Here is a 21,078-nt window from a genome sequence, read left to right as displayed (position 1 = left end):
AGTGTCTATGGTCCCTAAGCCATATGCAGTGTCTACGGTCCCTAAGCCATGGGCAGAGTCTACGGTCCCCAAGCCATGAGCAGAGTCTACGGTACCTAAGCCATGAGCAGAGTCTATGGTCCCTACACCATGAGCAGAGTCTATGGTCCCTACACCATGAGCAGAGTCTACGGTCCCCAAGCCATGAGCAGAGTCTACGGTCCCCAAGCCATGAGCAGAGTCTACGGTCCCTAAGCCATGAGCAGAGTCTACGGTCCCTAAGCCATGAGCAGAGTCTACGGTCCCTAAGCCATGAGCAGTCTCTACGGTCCCTAAAGATATGAGCAGAGTCTACGGTCCCTAAGCCACGAGCAGTGTCTATGGTCCCTAAACAATGAGCAGAGTCTACGGTCCCTAAGCCATGAGCAGTGTCTACGGTCCCTAAACCATCAGCAGTGTCTACGGTCCCTAAGCCATGAGCAGTGTCTATGGTCCCTAAGACATGAGCAGTGTCTACGGTCCCTAAGCCATGAGCAGTGTCTACGGTCCCTAAGCCATGAGCAAAGTCTACGGTCCGGTCCCTAAGCCATGAGCAGTGTCTATGGTCCCTAAGCCATGAGCAGTGTCTACGGTCCCTAAGCCATAAGCATTGTCTACGGTCCCTAAGCCATGAGCAGTGTCTATGGTCCCTAAGCCATGAGCAGTGTCTATGGTCCCTAAGCCATGAGCAGTGTCTATGGTCCCTAAGCCATGAGCAGTGTCTACGGTCCCTAAGCCATGAGCAAAGTCTACAGTCCCTAAGCCATGAGCAGTGTCTACGGTCCCTAAGCCATGAGAAGTGTCTACGGTCCCTAAGCCATGAGCATTGTCTACGGTCCCTAAGCCATGAGCAGTGTTTACGGACCCTAAGCCATGAGCAGTGTCTACGGTCCCTAAGCCATGAGCATTGTCTACGGTCCCTAAGCCATGAGCAGTGTCTAATGTCCCCAATTAAGTGGTACTAATTCAGAGTGTTAAACAGCACTGCAACAGAAAGATCAGGCCAATGTGACCCAGTTCATCCATAAGATTGAGTTAACCCTTTGAGCTTTAGCTTAGGCATAAACTCAGGAAGCTAACTCAAGTCTTGATAGAAGCATAGTTGTACAATGAAACATTATGAATTTATGCACATAAAAACCCCCACAAATTCTGCTTTTAGAATAGATAGAAAACTGAAGGGATTTTTGAGATGATTAGTATGAATTGTTTGTACTCCCACCTTGTTGCAATTTCCATCAATAGGTCTCAGTGTCCCGTTTATGTAGCCCTTCTGTAGGTAGAGAGAGAGAAGACATGTCATTAAGGGTTAGGGACAGGGCTATGTTTAAGGGTTGGTATGTTTGAAGTACCTAGAGAGTAGAAAAGAAGGGGGAAGTTGATAGGGGACACACTGGAAAATATAGAATATTAGTGTACAGTATTTAGGTTAAAATGAGAACTATTTTCTGCTGAAACAATACGAATCATATATATTTAAACGATGTGCAGGCACTGTTGGTTTGTTATTTCCTCTGAGGAAACCTGAAGACAACACCTGGAATCTAATGAATCAATGATTTATTTAGTGTGTAGTATCCACTCTGTAGGCCCTGAGGTGTGCTCACCACGCCCCATAGATAACCAGCTCGCATCTCATACACATGGAGAACCTTGCAGGAACGCTATGATTCATTCGGTTAATTATATTGTGTGTGTGTGTGTGTGTGTGTGTGTGTGTGTGTGTGTGTGTGTGTGTGTGTGTGTGTGTGTGCCTGCCCATACCATAACTCACAGGAGATTGGTGGCACCTTAATTGGGGAGAATTGGGGAGTTTGGGCTCGTGGTGATAACTTGAGCGGAATCAGTGGAATGGTATCAAACACTTGGTTAGCAGGTGTTTGATGCCGTTCCATTGGCTCCGTTCCAGCCATTATTATGAGCCGTCCTCCCCTCACCAGCCCCCTGTGCCGTAACCCCATCGCCACCATGGGGCACTCTGTTCACAACATTGACATCAGCAAACGTCTCGCCCACACGACACCAGATACGCCGTCTGCCATCTTTCCGGTACAGTTGAAACAGGATTCATCTGAGAAGAGCACACTGAAGTCGGTTACGACGCCGAACTGCAGTCAGGTCAAGACCATGGTGAGGACGATGAACATGCAGACGAGCTTTCCTGAGATGGTTACTGACAGTTTTTGCTGAAATTCTTCGGTCGTGCAAACCTACAGTTTCATCAGCTGTCCGTGTGGCTGGTCTCAGACGATACCACAGTTTCATCAGCTGTCCGTGTGGCTGGTCTTAGATGATCCCGCAGGTGAAGAAGCCGGCTGTAAAAGTCCTGAGCTGGCGTGGTTCATAACCAGGAACCACTCCTGTCCTGTCTAGTGTGGTGTTGATTCATAACCACCTCTGTGCCTTTCACTGATTCCCACACCTCATTGACGATTCAGTGATTCCCACACCTCATTGACGATTCACTGATTCCCACACCTCTGTGCCTTTCACTGATTCCCACACCTCATTGACGATTCAGTGATTCTCACACCTCATTGACGATTCACTGATTCCCACACCTCATTGACGATTCAGTGATGCCCACACCTCACTGACTATTCACTGATGCCCACACCTCATTGACGATTCACTGATTCCCACACCTCATTGACGATTCAGTGATTCCCACACCTCATTGACGATTCAGTGAATCTCACTCCTCATTGACGATTCACTGAATTCCACACCTCATTGACTATTCACTAATGCCCACACCTCATTGGCTATTCACTGATTACCATAACTCATTGACTATTCACTGTACCCAATCATTGCACATTTCTATCCTTGTTCCCATCCTCCATTTCCCTGTACCATTCTCTCTCTCCTCGTCTCTCCCTCTAGCTTTCCCCATCACTCCCTCATTTTTTTTCATCACTGCTGAGAGGACTCAATCAAAGCCTCATGAACATTACAACCTCCTGCTAAGGATGTTTATCTCTCTCTCTCTCTCTCTCTCTCTCTCTCTCCCCTCCCCTGTCTCTATCCCTAACCCTCTCTCTCATCTCCCCCTCTCTCAATCCCTGGATTGACCCCTCACCCCCATCATTCCTCCACTCCCCAATCCACTCAGGCCCATAATGGGTGTCAAGCAAGGCTAATGTTACTCTCTGATGGATTTGATACAAGGCTAGCTTCTTTCTGATCTGCAGTGATTGGTCCTCACAGCATAGCTAGGTGAGTCTATAGGAACACCAGCGACTGGATCCAGTGATTGGTCCTCACAGCATAGCTAGGTGAGTCTATAGGGACACCATGTACATGTTGGTGGGGTTTCAAGGGTTGGTGTCTTGTTAGTCTCACGGTCTTCAGACCAGAGTCTTCAGGGACCACCCACAGATGTAATGACAGTCGACAGGAAATGCAAACTTGTACTGTATTCTAGGTTTTTAAAAGGCTTCTAAAGTTGTGATTTACACTTTTCAGACATGATTTGCCCTCAGGAAAAATTTATTAACCCCTACAAACATGTCAATTCATTATAATCGATGCGATATTTAACATTTCCTGTTGCTGCAGAATAATTTTCCTGCAATGAGAAACTGCTCAAATTAAGATCCTACATCGGTATAAATGTTTGATCAAGTGTTTGGCTCTCACAGCATAGGTCTTAGCCTTCAGGGACACCTTATATTCTTCAGACCAGAGCCTTGAGGGACACCTTACTGTCTTCAGACCAGAGCCTTGAAGGACACCTTACTGTCTTCAGACCAGAGCCTTGAGGGACACCTTACTGTCTTCAGACCAGAGCCTTGAGGGACACCTTATATTCTTCAGACCAGAGCCTTGAGGGACACCTTACTGTCTTCAGACCAGAGCCTTGAGGGACACCTTACTGTCTACAGACCAGAGCCTTGAGGGACACCTTACTGTCTTCAGACCAGAGCCTTGAGGGACACATTACTGTCTTCAGACCAGAGCCTTGAGGGACACCTTACTGTCTTCAGACCAGAGCCTTGAGGGACACCTTATAGTCTTCAGACCAGAGCCTTGAAGGACACCTTACTGTCTACAGACCAGAGCCTTCAGGGACACCTTACTGTCTTCAGACCAGAGCCTTGAGGGACACCTTACTGTCTTCAGACCAGAGCCTTGAGGGACACCTTACTGTCTTCAGACCAGAGCCATGAGGGACACCTTATATTCTTCAGACCAGAGCCTTGAGGGACACCTTACTGTCTTCAGACCAGAGCCTTGAGGGACACCTTACTGTCTACAGACCAGAGCCTTCAGGGACACCTTACTGTCTTCAGACCAGAACCTTGAGGGACACCTTTCAGTCTTCAGACCAGAGCCCTGAGGGACACCTTACTGTCTTCAGACCAGAGCCTTGAGGGACACCTTATTGTCTTCAGACCAGAGCCTTGAGGGACACCTTACTGTCTTCAGACCAGAGCCTTGAAGGACACATTACTGTCTTCAGACCAGAGCCTTGAGGGACACCTTACTGTCTTCAGACCAGAGCCTTGAGGGACACATTACTGTCTTCAGACCAGAGCCTTGAGGGACACCTTACTGTCTTCAGACCAGAGCCTTGAGGGACACCTTACTGTCTTCAGACCAGAGCCTTGAGGGACACCTTACTGTCTTCAGACCAGAGCCATGAAGGACACCTTACAGTCTTCAGACCAGAGCCTTGAAGGACACATTACTGTCTTCAGACCAGAGCCTTGAGGGACACCTTACTGTCTTCAGACCAGAGCCTTGAGGGACACCTTATAGTCTTCAGACCAGAGCCTTGAAGGACACCTTACTGTCTTCAGACCAGAGCCTTGAAGGACACCTTACTGTCTTCAGACCAGAGCCTTGAGGGACACCTTACTGTCTTCAGACCAGAGCCATGAGGGACACCTTATATTCTTCAGACCAGAGCCTTGAGGGACACCTTACTGTCTTCAGACCAGAGCCTTGAGGGACACCTTACTGTCTACAGACCAGAGCCTTCAGGGACACCTTACTGTCTTCAGACCAGAACCTTGAGGGACACCTTTCAGTCTTCAGACCAGAGCCCTGAGGGACACCTTACTGTCTTCAGACCAGAGCCTTGAGGGACACCTTACTGTCTTCAGACCAGAGCCTTGAGGGACACCTTACTGTCTTCAGACCAGAGCCTTGAAGGACACATTACTGTCTTCAGACCAGAGCCTTGAGGGACACCTTACTGTCTTCAGACCAGAGCCTTGAGGGACACCTTATAGTCTTCAGACCAGAGCCTTGAAGGACACATTACTGTCTTCAGACCAGAGCCTTGAGGGACACCTTACTGTCTTCAGACCAGAGCCTTGAGGGACACCTTATTGTCTTCAGACCAGAGCCTTGAAGGACACATTACTGTCTTCAGACCGGAGCCTTGAAGGACACCTTACAGTCTTCAGACCAGAGCCTTGAAGGACACATTACTGTCTTCAGACCAGAGCCTTGAGGGACACCTTACTGTCTTCAGACCAGAGCCTTGAGGGACACCTTATAGTCTTCAGACCAGAGCCTTGAAGGACACCTTACTGTCTTCAGACCAGAGCCTTGAAGGACACCTTACTGTCTTCAGACCAGAGCCTTGAGGGACACCTTACTGTCTTCAGACCAGAGCCATGAGGGACACCTTATATTCTTCAGACCAGAGCCTTGAGGGACACCTTACTGTCTTCAGACCAGAGCCTTGAGGGACACCTTACTGTCTACAGACCAGAGCCTTCAGGGACACCTTACTGTCTTCAGACCAGAACCTTGAGGGACACCTTTCAGTCTTCAGACCAGAGCCCTGAGGGACACCTTACTGTCTTCAGACCAGAGCCTTGAGGGACACCTTACTGTCTTCAGACCAGAGCCTTGAGGGACACCTTACTGTCTTCAGACCAGAGCCTTGAGGGACACCTTACTGTCTTCAGACCAGAGCCTTGAGGGACACATTACTGTCTTCAGACCAGAGCCTTGAGGGACACCTTACTGTCTTCAGACCAGAGCCTTGAGGGACACCTTATAGTCTTCAGACCAGAGCCTTGAAGGACACATTACTGTCTTCAGACCAGAGCCTTGAGGGACACCTTACTGTATTCAGACCAGAGCCTTGAGGGACACCTTATTGTCTTCAGACCAGAGCCTTGAAGGACACATTACTGTCTTCAGACCGGAGCCTTGAAGGACAATATACTGTCTTCAGATCAGAGCCTTGAAGGACACCTTATAGATGTTGGTAATGTATGCTAGTGGGTTTGAACAGATCAAGTGCTTAGCCCTCCCTTGCAACACAGCTGAGTAAGTATTTTAATTTATATAAAAATACATGGAACTCTATTCCCCATCAAGTAACTAATGCAAGCAGTGAAATTAGATGTTTTTTTTTAAGATACAAGAAACACCTTATTATGGAACAGCGGGGACTATGAAGTAACACAAACACAGGGACAGATACACACACACACGCACGCACGCACACACACACACACACACACACACACACACACACACACACACACACACACACACACACACACACACACACACACACACACACACACACACACACACACACACAGGGTGTTGTGAAATCTGTGAATTATATTGTAATGTTTTTTAAATTGTATAAACTGTCTTCATTTTGCTGAAGCCCAGGAAGAGTAGCAGCAGCTAATGGGGATCCATATTAAAAAACAAATATCAGGAGATCATCTGCAACTAAGTTTAGTTTATATTCACGTTTACAAATACTGATCGCGGTTACATGTTGACTGTATGTTTGTTTTACTCCATGTGTAACTCTGTGTTGTTGTATGTTGTCAAACTGCTTTGCTTTATCTTGGCCAGGTCGCAGTTGTAAATGAGAACTTGTTCTCAACTTGCCTACCTGGTTAAATAAAGGTGAAATAAAATAAATAAATAAATAAATAAACATGTGAGTCTTGTCTAATTCTTTCTGCAAGTGGGTCTATTGCCAGTGCAAACAGGCGTGTCTTCCCTGTGGCTCAGTTGGTAGAACATGGTGTTTGCAACGCCAGAGTTGTGGGTTCGATTCCCACGGGGGGCCAGTACAAAAAACAGAAATGCATGAAAAAAAATGTATGCATTCACTGCTGTAAGTCGCTCTGGATAAGAGCATCTGCTAAATGACTAAAATGTAAATGTAAAAAAATGAGTGTTGAGGGTCATCACATAGACGTTGTTAGGCTGCTGAAAGGTTTCTCTGCAAGATGTTGCTTCTGGCTGCCGAGACTAGAGGCTCCGAGATTTCAGACCGTACTTTAGCTTCGTGGCTTTTTAGCAGAAACAAATAGCTGACGGTTGCAATTTTCTTACACTACTGTAATATCTTAATAGTATATAGATTTTACGTAGAAGGCACTTTTATCCAAAGTGACAACAGTCCACACATTTTTGTTGGTGTGAGACCTCAGCGGGAATCGAACCCACAACTCTGTTATGGCCAGTGCCTTTCTCTTATGAACTGAGCCAGGTACAGGACCACCACGATTACAATACTGTAAAATACAATACACGATTACAATACATGTTGAAGACGTGTGATCGTCATTCCCATGAGCGTACCACCCTACTATACAGGCCAGGGATGAGGCGTAAAATGATTTCAGTCTAGACCTACGGTATATCAGGCTTGGATTCGCCGTGCCTAAAAAGTTTTTTTCCCGATGACAACCTATGGCTACATGATCAAGATATGGTTTAATTCAAACTAGTGCCCTGCTAAACGTGATGTTGCTTTCATTTCTGTCATTTTGATTACATTGTTTATGGGGCGGTTGTTTTAGGCTGGGTTTTCCTGTACAGCGCTTTGAGATATCAGCTGATGTAAGAAGGGCTTTATAAATACATTTGATTTGATTTGATTTTGAAAGATGTCTTCAATGAGCACACGTGGGACAGAAATGATGGGAAATGTGTTGTTCAATCAATTTGAATGACTAGTGCGCGTATATTGCTTCAATTGAAAACAGTGTAATATACTGTAATTTACTGTACTTTAGCGTACTACATTCAATGGAACACCTGTTTTACATGTGTTGCTATTTGGATTAAATGGTGGCTAAAAGGACTACATTGATAAGCTACGACGATTAGGTTTTGTTTTGGTGGTGATTAAATGGATGCGGTAATTATATTTCACTAATATTTTGGTTCTGCGGTTGTGTGGTGAGAGATTTTTTCTACAAACAAAATGAACGCACAATGAAAGGTTTTGATTATCAGACTGTATTATCAGTTTTTGGTATTTTTGTACTACGTGTTCTGAAAATCCCCCCCCCCCAGTCATGTGAAAATAGTACCAAAGGGATTAGAAATGTGTCATTGTATAAGACTTAATTGCTTGGGTTGGTTGGTGTTTCCTTCTGTGTATTTGAGTGTGTGAGTAGTGTATGTGTGTGTGTGTGTGTGTGTGTGTGTGTGTGTGTGTGTGTGTGTGTGTGTGTGTGTGTGTGTGTGTGTGTGTGTGTGTGTGTGTGTGTGTGTGTGTGTGTGTGTGTGTGTGTGTGTGTGTGTGTGCCTATGTGTGTGTGTGTGTGCCTATGTGTGTGTGTGCCTATGTGTGTGTGTGTTTTCATTACTGTGTCTCTCTGTGTTAGTGTGTGTGTGCCTATGTGTGTGTGTGTTTTCATTACTGTGTCTCTCTGTGTTAGTGTGTGTGTGCCTATGTGTGTGTGTGTGTTTTCATTACTGTGTCTCTCTGTGTCAGTGTGCGTGTGCCTATGTGTGTGTGTGTTTTCATTACTGTGTCTCTCTGTGCGTCAGTGTGAGGAAGCATAGCCTTGCCTAATGACCCCAGTTGCCTTGGCAACGGCATCCCATTGAGACAAATCTGACAGATACAGAGGGAGAGAGGGAAAGAGCGAGAGGGAGTCAATAATAGAGGGAGACAGGGAGACAGGGAGAAACGGAGAGAAGGAGACAGGGAGACAGGGAGAAAGGGAGAAAGGTAGACAGGGAGACAGGGAGAGAAGGAGACAGGGAGAGAAGGAGACAGGGAGACAGGGAAAGAGGGAGAGAGGGAGATGGGGAGAGAAGGAGACAGGGAGAGAAGGAGACAGGGAGACAGGGAAAGAGGGAGAGAGGGAGAGAAGGAGACAGGGAGAGAAGGAGACAGGGAGACCGGGAGAGAAGGAGACAGGGAGACAGGGAGAGAAGGAGACAGGGAGACAGGAAAAGAGGAAGAGAGGGAGAGTAGGAGATGGGGAGAGGAGACAGAGAAAGAGAGAGAGAGGGAGAGTAGGAGATGGGGAGAGGAGACAGAGAAAGAGAGAGAGAGAGGGAGAGTAGGAGACGGGGAGAGGAGACAGAGAAAGAGAGAGAGAGGGAGAGTAGGAGATGGGGAGAGGAGACAGAGAAAGAGAGAGAGAGAGGGAGAGTAGGAGACGGGGAGAGAAGGAGACAGAGAAAGAGAGAGAGAGGGAGAGTAGGAGACGGGGAGAGAAGGAGATGGAGAAAGAGAGAGAGAGGGAGAGTAGGAGACGGGGAGAGTAGGAGACAGAGAAAGAGAGAGAGAGGGAGAGTAGGAGACGGGGAGAGAAGGAGACGGAGAAAGAGAGAGAGAGGAATAGAGGGAAAAAGAAGAGAAGAGAGCCTGACTGCCAGCCAGACACACAGAGTGGGTGTAGTGTGAAGGATTAATAATGATGGAATGGTCCAGTCTGGTTTAATGGTTTTTATTTATTTAACTAGGCAAGTCAGCTAAGAACAAATTCTTATTTACAATGAGGGCCTAGGAACAGTGGGTTAACTGCCTTGTTCAGGGGCAGAATGACAGATTTGTACCTTGTCAGCTCAGGGATTTAATCTAGCAACCTTACGGTTACTGGCCCAACGCTCTAACCACTAGGCTACCTGCCGGTTAATTCAAACGGCTCCAGTCTGGTTTAATGGTTCATTCAAATGGCTCCAGTCTGGTTTAATGATTCATTCAAATGGCTCCAGTCTGGTTTAATGGTTCATTCAAATGGCTCCAGTCTGGTTTAATGATTCATTCAAATGGCTCCAGTCTGGTTTAATGGTTCATTCAAATGGCTCCAGTCTGGTTTAATGATTCATTCAAATGGCTCCAGTCTGGTTTAATGATTCATTCAAATGGCTCCAGTCTGGTTTAATGGTTCATTCAAATGTCTCCAGTCTGGTTTAATGATTCATTCAAATGGCTCCAATCTGGTTAAATGATTCATTCAAATGGCTCTATTCTGGTTTAATGATTCATTCAAATGTCTCCAGTCTGGTTTAATCACTCCCCTACTGGACACAGTGTTCAAATTAATGTTGTTTCCACGTAATTTCAATGAAATGACATTGAACCAACATGGAATGAACATTGAAGTGACGTCTTTGCCCAGTCATCTATCTACCTCATCCCCATACTGTATTTATTTATTTATCTTGCTCCTTTGCACCCCAGTAGCTCTACTTGCACATCCATCTTCTGCACATCTACCATTCCAGTGTTTAATTGCTATATTGTAAATTACTTCGCCATCATGGCCTATTTATTGCCTTACCTCCCTTATCCTACCTCATTAGCACACACTGTATAGAGACTTTTTCTACTGTATTATTGACTGTATGTTTTGTTTACTCCATGTGTAACTCTGTGTTGTTTGTGTCGAACTGCTTTGCTTTATCTTGCCCAGGTCACAGTTGTAAATGACAACTTGTTTTCAACTAGCCTACCTGGTTAAATAAAGGTGAAATAAAATAAATAAATAATATATATTTATAAATAAAATAAATAAATAAATAAATAAAGTAAATAAATTAATTAATAAAATAAAGTGGGTCAGAATTGTAATATTTCCCCTGGAGATTCACTGGAATCACTATCAAACATGCTTCTATGAAGACAAAACACTGGATTCTGCTCTTCAATGACAGAGCAGATATTTATGTATGAAGCTATCTCTACTGTGGAAAACACGGTCTTGATTCATCTACTGTGGAACATACAGTGTTTTGACTAATCTACTGTGGAACATACAGTGTTTTTATACTTCTACTGTGGAACATACAGTGTTTTGACTAATCTACTGTGGAACATATGGTGTTTTGACTAATCTACTGTGGAACATACAGTGTTTTGACTAATCTACTGTGGAACATATGGTGTTTTGATACGTCTACTGTGGAACATACAGTGTTTTGACTAATCTACTGTGGAACATACAGTGTTTTGACTAATCTACTGTGGAACATACAGTGTTTTGACTAATCTACTGTGGAACATACAGTGTTTTGATTCGTCTACTGTGGAACATACAGTGTTTTGATACAGCAACTGAAATAACTCAACACTGCACATGTCAGCTACCACAGCGACTGAAATGACTCAACACTGCACATGTCAGCTACCACAGCGACTGAAATGACTCAACACTTAACAAAGAGCTGCAGTTAGTTTCAGAGTGGGTGGCAAGGAATAAGTTAGTCCTAAATATTTCTAAAACTAAAAGCATTGTATATCTTTTTTTAAATTTTACCTTTATTTAACTAGGCAAGTCAGTTAAGAACAAATTCTTATTTACAATAACGGCCTACCAAAAGGCCTCCTACGGGGACGGGGGCTGGGATTAAAAATAAGAAAATAAAAAATAAATACAGGACAAAACACACGTCACAACAAGAGAGACAACACAACACGACATAAAGAGAGACCTAAGAAAACAACATAGCAAGGCAGCAACACGTGACAACAACATGGTAGCAACACAACATGGTAGGAGCACAACATGACAACAACGTCGTAGTAACACAACGTGCTGGCAGCACAAAACATGGTACAAACATTATTGGGCACAGACAACAGCACAAAGGGCAAGAAGGTAGAGACAACAGTACATCACGCAAAGCAGCCACAACTGTCAGTAAGAGTGTCCATGATTGAGTCTTTAAATGAAGAGATGGAGATATAACTATTCAGTTTGAGTGTTTGTTGCAGCTCGTTCCAGTCGCTGGCTGCAGCGAACTGAAAAGACGAGCGACCCAGGGATGTGTGTGCTTTGGGGACCTTTAACAGAATGTGACTGGCAGAACGGGTGTTGTATGTGGAGGATGAAGGCTGCAGTAGATATCTCAGATAGGCGGGAGTGAGGCATAAGAGTGTTTTATAAATAAACATCAACCAGTGGGTCTTGCAACGGGTAAACAGAGATGACCAGTTTACAGAGGAGTATAGAGTGCAGTGATGTGTCCTATAAGGAGCATTGGTGGCAAATCTGATGGCCGAATGGTAAAGAACATCTAGTCGCTCGAGAGCACCCTTACCTGCCGATCTATAAATTACGTCTCCGTAATCTAGCATGGGTAGGATGGTCATCTGAATCAGGGTTAGTTTGGAAGCTGGGGTGAAAGAGGAGCGATTTACGATAGAGGAAACCAAGTCTAGATTTAACTTTATCCTGCAGCTTTGATATGTTCTGAGAGAAGGACAGTGTACCATCTAGCCATACTCCCAAGTACTTGTATGAGGTGACTACCTCAAGCACTAAACCCTCAGAGGTAGTAATCACACCTGTGGGGAGAGGGGCATTCTTCTTACCAAACCACATTACCTTTGTTTTGGAGGTGTTCAGAACAAGGTTAAGTGTAGAGAAAGCTTGTTGGACACTAAGAAAGCTTTGTTGTAGGGCATTTAACACAAAATCCGGGGAGGGGTCAGCTGAGTATAAGACTGTGTCATCTGTATATAAATGGATGAGAGAGCTTCCTACTGCCTGAGCTATGTTGTTGATGTAAATTGAGAAGAGCGTGGGGCCTAGGATTGAGCCTTGGGGTACTCCCTTGGTGACAGGCAGTGGATGAGACAGCAGATGTTCTGACTTTATTCACTGCACTCCTTGAGAGAAGTAGTTAGCAAATCAGGCCAAAGACCCCTCAGTGACACCAATACTCCTTAGCCGTCCCACAAGAATGGAATGGTCTACCGTATCAAAAGCTTTGGCTAAGTCAATAAAAATAGCAGCACAACATTGCTTAGAATCAAGGGCAATGGTGACATCATTGAGGACCTTTCAGGTTGCAGTGACACATCCATAACCTGAGCGGAAACCAGATTGCATATCAGAGAGAATATTATAGACATCAATAAAGGCAGTCAGTTGATTATTGACAAGTTTTTCCAACACTTTTGATAAACAGTGCAAACTAGAAATAGGCCTATAACAGTTAGGATCAATTTAAATAAAGGACGAACCGTGGCTGCCTTCCAACCAATGGGAACCTCCCCAGAAAGGAGAGAGAGGTTAAAAAGGTTTGAGATAGGCTTGGCGATAATATGGGCAGCAACCTTAAAGAAGAAAGGGTCTAAACCATGTGACCCAGATGTTTTTTTGAGGTCAAGTTTCAGGAGTTCCTTTAACACCTCAGACTCAGTGAGGAAAAGAGGGAGGAGCATTGGCGCTAGTCACATTAAAAGGGGTGGGAGATGAGGAAATGTTGGACGGGCAAAGAGGCATGGCTGAGTCAAATAGGAATCCTGACCTAATGAAGTGGTGATTAAAGAGCTCAGCCATGTGCTTCTTGTCAGTAACAACCACATCATCAACTTTAAGGGACATGGGCAGCTGTGAGGAGGACGGTTTACTCTCCAGGTCTTTAACCGTTTTCCAGAACATCTTGGGGTTAGACCCATAGAGAGAGAACTGTTCCTTAAAGTAACTAACTTTGGCCTTCCGGATAGCCTGAGTGTACTTATTTCTCATTTGCCTGAACAAGAGCCAGTCAGCCTGAGTATGCGTGTGCCGAGCCTTTCGCCAAATGCAATTCTTGAGGTGGAGTAACTCTGCAAGATCACGGTCGAACCAGGGGCTGAACCCGTTTTTAATTCAAATTTTCTTTTTGGGGCGTGTTTGTTAACAATGCCACTGAAAATATCAAAATAGAAGGTCAAGTCATTCACCCTAAACCTCAACTAAATCTTGTAATGAATAATGTGATAATTGAGCAAGTTGAGGTTACTAAATTGCTTGGAGTAACCCTGGATTATAATCTTTCATGGTCAAAACATATTGACAGCTAAAATGGAGAGAAGTCTGTCCATAATAAAGTGCTGCTTTGCCTTCTTAACAACACTATCAACAAGGCAGGCCCGAAAATTGCAATTGGCTGGCCCTTGGATGTACACACAGAGCTAATATTAAATATGCATGTCAATCTCTCCTGGCTCAAAGTGAGAGGTATTGACATGTTGAAATGCATCAAGCTGTCTGTTTCAACTTCTGGCACACAGCTCAGACACCCTTTGCCTTGATGACAGCTTTGCACACTCTTGGCATTCTCTCTACCAGCTTCATGAGGTAGTCACTTGGAATGCATTTCATTTAAAAGGTGTGCCTTCTTAAAAGTTAATATGTGGAATTTCTTTCCTTTTTAATGCATTTGAGCCAATCAGTTGTGTTGTGACAGGGGCAGCAGGTAGCCTAGTGGTTAGAGCATTGGGCCAGTAACTGAAAGGTTGGTGGCTTGAATCCCTGAGCTGACAAGGTAAAAATCTGTCATTCTGCCCCTGAACAAGGCAGTTAACCCACTGTTTGGTAAAAGACCAAGTCCATATTACGGCAAGAATAGCTAAAATAAGCAAAGAGAAACAACAGTCCATCATTACTTTAAAGCAGGGGTGGGCAACTCCAGTCCTCAAGGGCCTGATTGGTGTCACACCTTTCTCCATCCCTAGCAAACACAGCTGATTAAAACCTCTTAAGGATCCGCCCCTTTTTTAAAATTTTCGTCTGAAATGACATACCCAAATCTAACTGCCTGTAGCTCAGTCCATGAAGCAAGGATATGCATATTATTGGTACCATTTGAAAGGAAACACTTTGAAGTTTGTGGAAATGTGAGAGCAATGTAGGAGAATATAACACAATAGATCTGGTAAAAGATAATACAAGGAAAAAAAACAACCGTTCTTTTGTAATTTTTTTAACCATCATCTTTGAAATGCAAGAGAAAGGCAATAGTGTATTATCCCAGCCCAGGTACAATATACATTTTGGCCACTAGATGGCAGTAGTGTATGTGCAAAGTGTTAGACTGATCCAATGGACCATTGCATTTCTGTTCAAAATTTTGTATAAAGACTGCCCAAATATATTGTTTATTAATAACTTTTATGGTGAAAATTGTGCACTCTCCTCAAATAAAAGCATGGTATTCTTTCACTGTAATAGCTACTGTAAATTGGACAGTGCAGTTAGATTAAGAAGAATTTAAGCTTTCTGCCAACATCAGATATATCTATGTCCTGGGAAATGTTCTTGTTACTTACAACCTCATGCTAATCGCATTAGCCTACGTTAGCTCAACCGCCCCGTGGAAGGGACACCGATCCCGAAGAAGTTGCATTCTAAACTGAAGATCAGGATTAGGTGATTATTGCAGTCCGGTGTGTTAGCTGGGTGCTGGGGCAAAAACTGTAACCACAAACAGGCCCTCGAGGACTGGAATTGCCCACCCCTGCTTTAAGACATGAAGGTCAGTCAATATGGAAAATGTCAAGAACTTTGAAAGTTTCTTCAAGTGCAGTCGCAAAAACCATCAAGCTCTATGATGAAACTGGCTCTCATGAGGACCGCCACAGGAATGGAAGACCCAGAGTTACCTCTGATGCAGAGGATAAGTTCATTAGAGTTACCAGCCCCAGAAATTGCAGCCCAAGTAAATGCTTCACAGAGTTCAAATAACATACACATCTCAATATAAAATGTTCAGAGGAGACTGTGTGAATCAGGCCTTCATGGTCAAATTTCTGCAAAGAAACCACTACTAAAGGACACCAATAATAAGAAGAGACTTGCTTGGGCTAAGAAACACAAGCAATGGACATTAGACCGGTGGAAATGTGTCCTTTGGTCTGGAGTCCAAATTTTAGGTTTTGGTTCCAACTGCTGTGTCTTTGTGAGATGCAGAGTAGGTGAACGGATGATCTCTGCATGTGTATTTCCCACCGTAAAGCTTGGAGGAGGAGGTGTTGTGGTGTGGGGGTGCTTTGCTGGTGACACTGTCTGTGATTTATTTAGAATTTAAGGTATACATAACCAGCATGGCTACCACAGCATTCTGTAGTGATACAGGACAATGACCCAACACACCTCCAGGCTGTGTAAGGGCTATTTTACCAAGAAGGAGAGTGATGGAGTGCTGCATCAAATGACCTGGCCTCCACAATCACCCGACCTCAAAGAAACTGAGATGGTTTGGGATGATTCGGACCGCAGAGTGAAAGAAAAGCAGCCAACAAGTGCTCAGCATATGTGGGAACTCCTTCAAGACTGTTGGAAAAGCATTCCAGGTGAAGCTGGTTGAGAGAATGCCAAGAGTGTGCAAAGCTGTCATCAAGAAAAAAGGGGGGCTATTTGAAGAAACTCAAATATAAAATATATTGTGATTTGTTACTACATGATTCCGTATGTGTTTTTTCATAGTTTTGATGTCTTCACTATTATTCTACAAAGTACAAAATAGTAAAAATAAAGAAAAACCCTTGAATGAGTAGGTGTGTCCAAACTTTCGCCCGGTACTGTACATATCTACCTAAAATACTTTGTACTTCTGGACATTGATCTTGTACTAGTACTCCCTGTAAAGTCTACGCCTGTTGTACTCGGTTGCATGTGTGAAATAAAATGTGATTTGAATTGTGTCAGGAGGGCAGTGTTGCTGTGGGGGTTACAGAAGCAGCCATCTGTGAGGAGTAGCCCCAGGCTGCAAGGTGAAATAGTACACAGACACACACACAGACACACAAACACACGAGAAAACCTCATACAGTGGGATCTGGAGTGTTATGATCCTAGCCCAGATCAATCACCACACACATTTCTATAATGAATGTGAGGCTGTAAGGGGTCTGAAGGAGGGAGAGGAGGGGAAGGACAAGGGGGAGATGGCGGAGGAGGAGGAGAAGGGAAAGAGAAGGGGGAGGACGGGGGAGAGGGAGAGAAGGGGGAGGACGGGGGGAGAGGGAGAGAGGGGGAGCACAGGGGAGAGGGAGAGAGGGGGAGGACGGGGGAGAGGGAGAGAGGGGGAGCACAGGGGGAGAGGGAGAGAGGGGGGAGGACGGGGGAGAGGGAGAGAGGGGGGAGCACAGGGGGAGAGGGAGAGAGGGGTGAGGACAGGGGGAGAGGGAGAGAGGGGGAGCACAGGGGGAGAGGGAGAGAGGGGGGAGGACAGGGGAGAGGGAGAGAGGGGAGGAGGACAGGGGAGAGGGAGAGGGGGGAGAGGGAGAGAGCTGCAGTAATGGAAACCCCTTCAGATGATCAGGTGAATGAAATTAAATCAGGAGTCAAAGCCCTCTGGCTACAGTATGACAATGAAAAACAGGAATAGCTTTTGATCAACACAATAGACTACAGCATTGAAAGTGATGAACACAATAGACTACTGCATTGAAGGTGATGAACACAATAGACTACAGCATTGAAAGTCATGAACACAATAGACTACTGCATTGAAGGTGATGAACACAATAGACTACAGCATTGAAAGTCATGAACACAATAGACTACTGCATTGAAAGTGATGAACACAATAGACTACAGCATTGAAAGTGATGAACACAATAGACTACTGCATTGAAGGTGATGAACACAATAGACTACAGCATTGAAAGTGATGAACACAATAGACTACTGCATTGAAGGTGATGAACACAATAGACTACAGCATTGAAAGTCATGAACACAATAGACTACTGCATTGAAAGTGATGAACACAATAGACTACTGCATTGAAAGTGATGAACACAATAGACTACTGCATTGAAGGTGATGAACACAATAGACTACAGCATTGAAAGTCATGAACACAATAGACTACTGCATTGAAAGTGATGAACACAATAGACTACAGCATTGAAAGTGATGAACACAATAGACTACTGCATTGAAAGTGATGAACACAATAGACTACAGCATTGAAAGTGATGAACACAATAGACTACAGCATTGAAAGTGATGAACACAATAGACTACTGCATTGAAAGTGATGAACACAATAGACTACTGCATTGAAAGTGATGAACACAATAGACCACAGCATTGAAAGTGATGAACACAATAGACTACAGCATTGAAAGTGATGAACACAATAGACTACAGCATTGAAAGTGATGAACACAATAGACTACAGCATTGAAAGTGATGAACACAATAGACTACAGCATTGAAAGTGATGAACACAATAGACTACAGCATTGAAAGTGATGAACACAATAGACTACAGCATTGAAAGTGATGAATACAATAGACTACAGCATTGAAAGTGATGAACACAATAGACTACTGCATTGAACCCTTAAGGTCAATGTCCAGGCCCCTGCGGAAATATTATTAGCATAATTTAAAAAAAATACCCAAATAAAAATATGTCAGTTTAATCTGGAGATATCAGGTTTTACATTAGATGTATATCAATCCACCACATCTGTCTATGTAACACTTCCGCATCTGTCTATGTTACACTTCCGCATCTGTCTATGTTACACTTCCGCATCTGTCTATGTTACACTTCCGCATCCCTCTACGTTACACTTCCGCATCTGTCTACGTTACACTTCCGCATCTGTCTACGTTACACTTCCGCATCTGTCTATGTAACACTTCCGCATCTGCGGTGAAAGTTGACAGAGCTAGAGTGTGTCAGACCATGAGGCATCCTGAAAATCGGTCTTCGCAACAAAATCGCCTGGTAGCGTCCGAACGGTTTGGTCTACAAAACTATTTTGAACCCTTCTATGGAAAGATGAGACTCTCACGAACACAATGGTATTCTCCATTTTGCTTTATGTCTGTGACTCGTCTGAAATCGGTACAGCCGATCTGACAACTTTTGTCTGTAGCTTCAGAACAGTTTGGGCTACACACTGTGTAAAGATGAGACTTTCGCAAACACGTACTTGTCAGTTGTTTTGCTGTAGGTGTCACGGTTGTCGAAAGGAGAACAGGACCAAAGTGCAGCGTGTGTGTCGTTCCACATTTTATTTATACTGTGAAACTATGCAATACATAAATACACTGAATGGAAAAACAACGTGACGCAGAGATGAACACATACACAACTCAAAATTAATCACCCACAAAACCCAGGTGGAAAAACCCCTACTTAAGTATGATCTCCAATTAGAGACCAGCTGCCTCTAATTGGAGATCATCCCAAACAAAACCCCAACATAGAAATACAAAACTAGAACCTAAACATAGAAATAGAAAACATAGAGAGAAAAAAAACCCTGTCACGCCCTGACCTACTCTACCATAGAAAATAACATCTTTCTGAAGGTCATCCGGTACCAGTTGAAAAAATGTAAGTATGTTATGGATACTTTTTATTGCCAAAATTAAGAGGTTAAATACATTCTCACCTTTCGTAAAACTGCATTGCTGGTTAAGGGCTCGTAAGTAAGCATTTCACTGTCAGGTCTACACCTGTTGTATTCGGCGCATGTGACAAATACAATTTGATTTGATTTGATGTATGTAGGGGAAAAGCGACTATGTGTAGATAATAATAATAATAATAATAATAATAATAATAGCAGTGTATCATGTTATTACACACTATTATTATATGTTATTACATGTTATTACATGTTATTACACACTATTATTACACACAGAATAGGTCCATGCAACTTATTATGTGACTTGTTAATTAGTCAAATGTTTACTCCTGAACTTGATTGGGCTTGCCATGACAAAGGGGTTGAATACTTATTGATTCGAGACATTTCAGCTTTTCATTTTCAATTAACTTGAAAAAAAACGACAACAAAAAAAACTGTTCAGAAACATAATTCCACTTTGGCATTATGAGGTGACACAAAATCCCAATTCATTGCATTTTAAATTCAGGCTGTAGCACAACAAAATGGGAAAAAGTCAAAGAGTGAGAATCCTTTCTGAAGGCACTGTATGTCATTGAAATTAAAATGTAATTGACTTTATGATAATAACTTTAACCAGAGGAGAGCAATCATTTCAGCTCTGTGATCTAGCGACCCTAATCAATATTCTCATTAACTGTTCTACATTATGGATGAGCAGGGCCTACTGTGATACTCGACATGGTGTATGGTGGTGCTATTCATAAATATTGATAGTTAACATGTCTCTGAAATGGTTCTTGACACCTTTGTAAAAATCATAACCCATTAAAACGGACTATGATCGGGAAAATCATCAATCAAATGCCACTCCCTGGAAACATTGATTTGAGTTGCCCCAAATTTGCTGTGTAGAAGATGAATTAAAGCCCGAAATAATAAATGGCTGAAGCAGGCTGACATACAGTACATCACATGCTTGTAGAGAAAGAGATAGATATGAAGGGGTCATGAACCTTTGGAGAGCAGGGTTGGGGTCAGAACCAGTTAACTGAATTGACCCCAACCCTGGTGGAGTGAGGTCAGGTGAGCAGAAGGGAAGGAGGCCAATAGAGGTTCTCACCTGGAACATGACCTTGTACTGTTGCTCCGGCCGGTTCACCACACACATGTTACACCCCATCCTGACACTGGTCCTGGATCTGGTCCTGGATCTGGTCTTGGATCTGGTCCTGGATCTGGTTCTGACTCTGATCCTGGATCTGGTCCTGGATCTGGTCCTGGATCTGGTTCTGACTCTGGTCCTGACACTGGTCCTGGATCTGGTCCTGGATCTGGTTCTGACTCTGGTCCTGGATCTGGTCCTGGATCTGGTTCTGACTCTGGTCCTGGATCTGATTCTGACTCTGGTCCTGGATATGGTCCTGGATCTGGTTCTGACTCTGGTCCTGACTCTGGTCCTGGATCCTGTCCTGGATCTTGTCCTGACTCTAGTCCTGGATCTGGTCCTGACTCTAGTCCTGGATCTGGTCCTGACTCTAGTCCTGGATCTGGTCCTGGATCTGGTCCTGACTCTAGTCCTGGATCTGGTCCTGACTCTGGTCCTGGATCCTGTCCTGGATCTTGTCCTGACTCTGGTCCTGGATCTGGTCCTGACTCTAGTCCTGGATCTGGTCCTGACTCTAGTCCTGGATCTGGTCCTGACTCTGGTCCTGCTA

At 44.1% G+C, this 21,078-nt stretch overlaps 1 protein-coding gene across 1 annotated transcript in view; it reads right to left on the bottom strand.

The window, feature by feature from the left end:
* The window catches only part of LOC106572942 (PDZ domain-containing protein 4), a 57,842-nt gene extending 37,151 nt beyond the window's left edge, over positions 1 to 20,691 (bottom strand). The window contains exons 1-2 of the mRNA XM_014147535.2: positions 20,484 to 20,691; positions 1,241 to 1,291 (exon numbers count right to left, since the gene is read on the bottom strand). Of these exons, the coding sequence (XP_014003010.2) occupies positions 1,241 to 1,291; positions 20,484 to 20,543 (111 nt within the window). The 5' untranslated portion in view covers positions 20,544 to 20,691. The remainder of the gene's footprint in view (positions 1 to 1,240; positions 1,292 to 20,483) is intronic.
* Between the last annotated feature and the right edge of the window lie 387 nt (positions 20,692 to 21,078).

This window comes from Salmo salar, chromosome ssa15 (assembly GCF_905237065.1).
Source record: "Salmo salar chromosome ssa15, Ssal_v3.1, whole genome shotgun sequence".
In the NCBI taxonomy this organism is placed as follows: Eukaryota; Metazoa; Chordata; class Actinopteri; order Salmoniformes; family Salmonidae; genus Salmo; species Salmo salar.
Note: the sequence above shows the minus strand (reverse complement) of the source record. Positions and strands in the feature narration are given on the sequence as shown.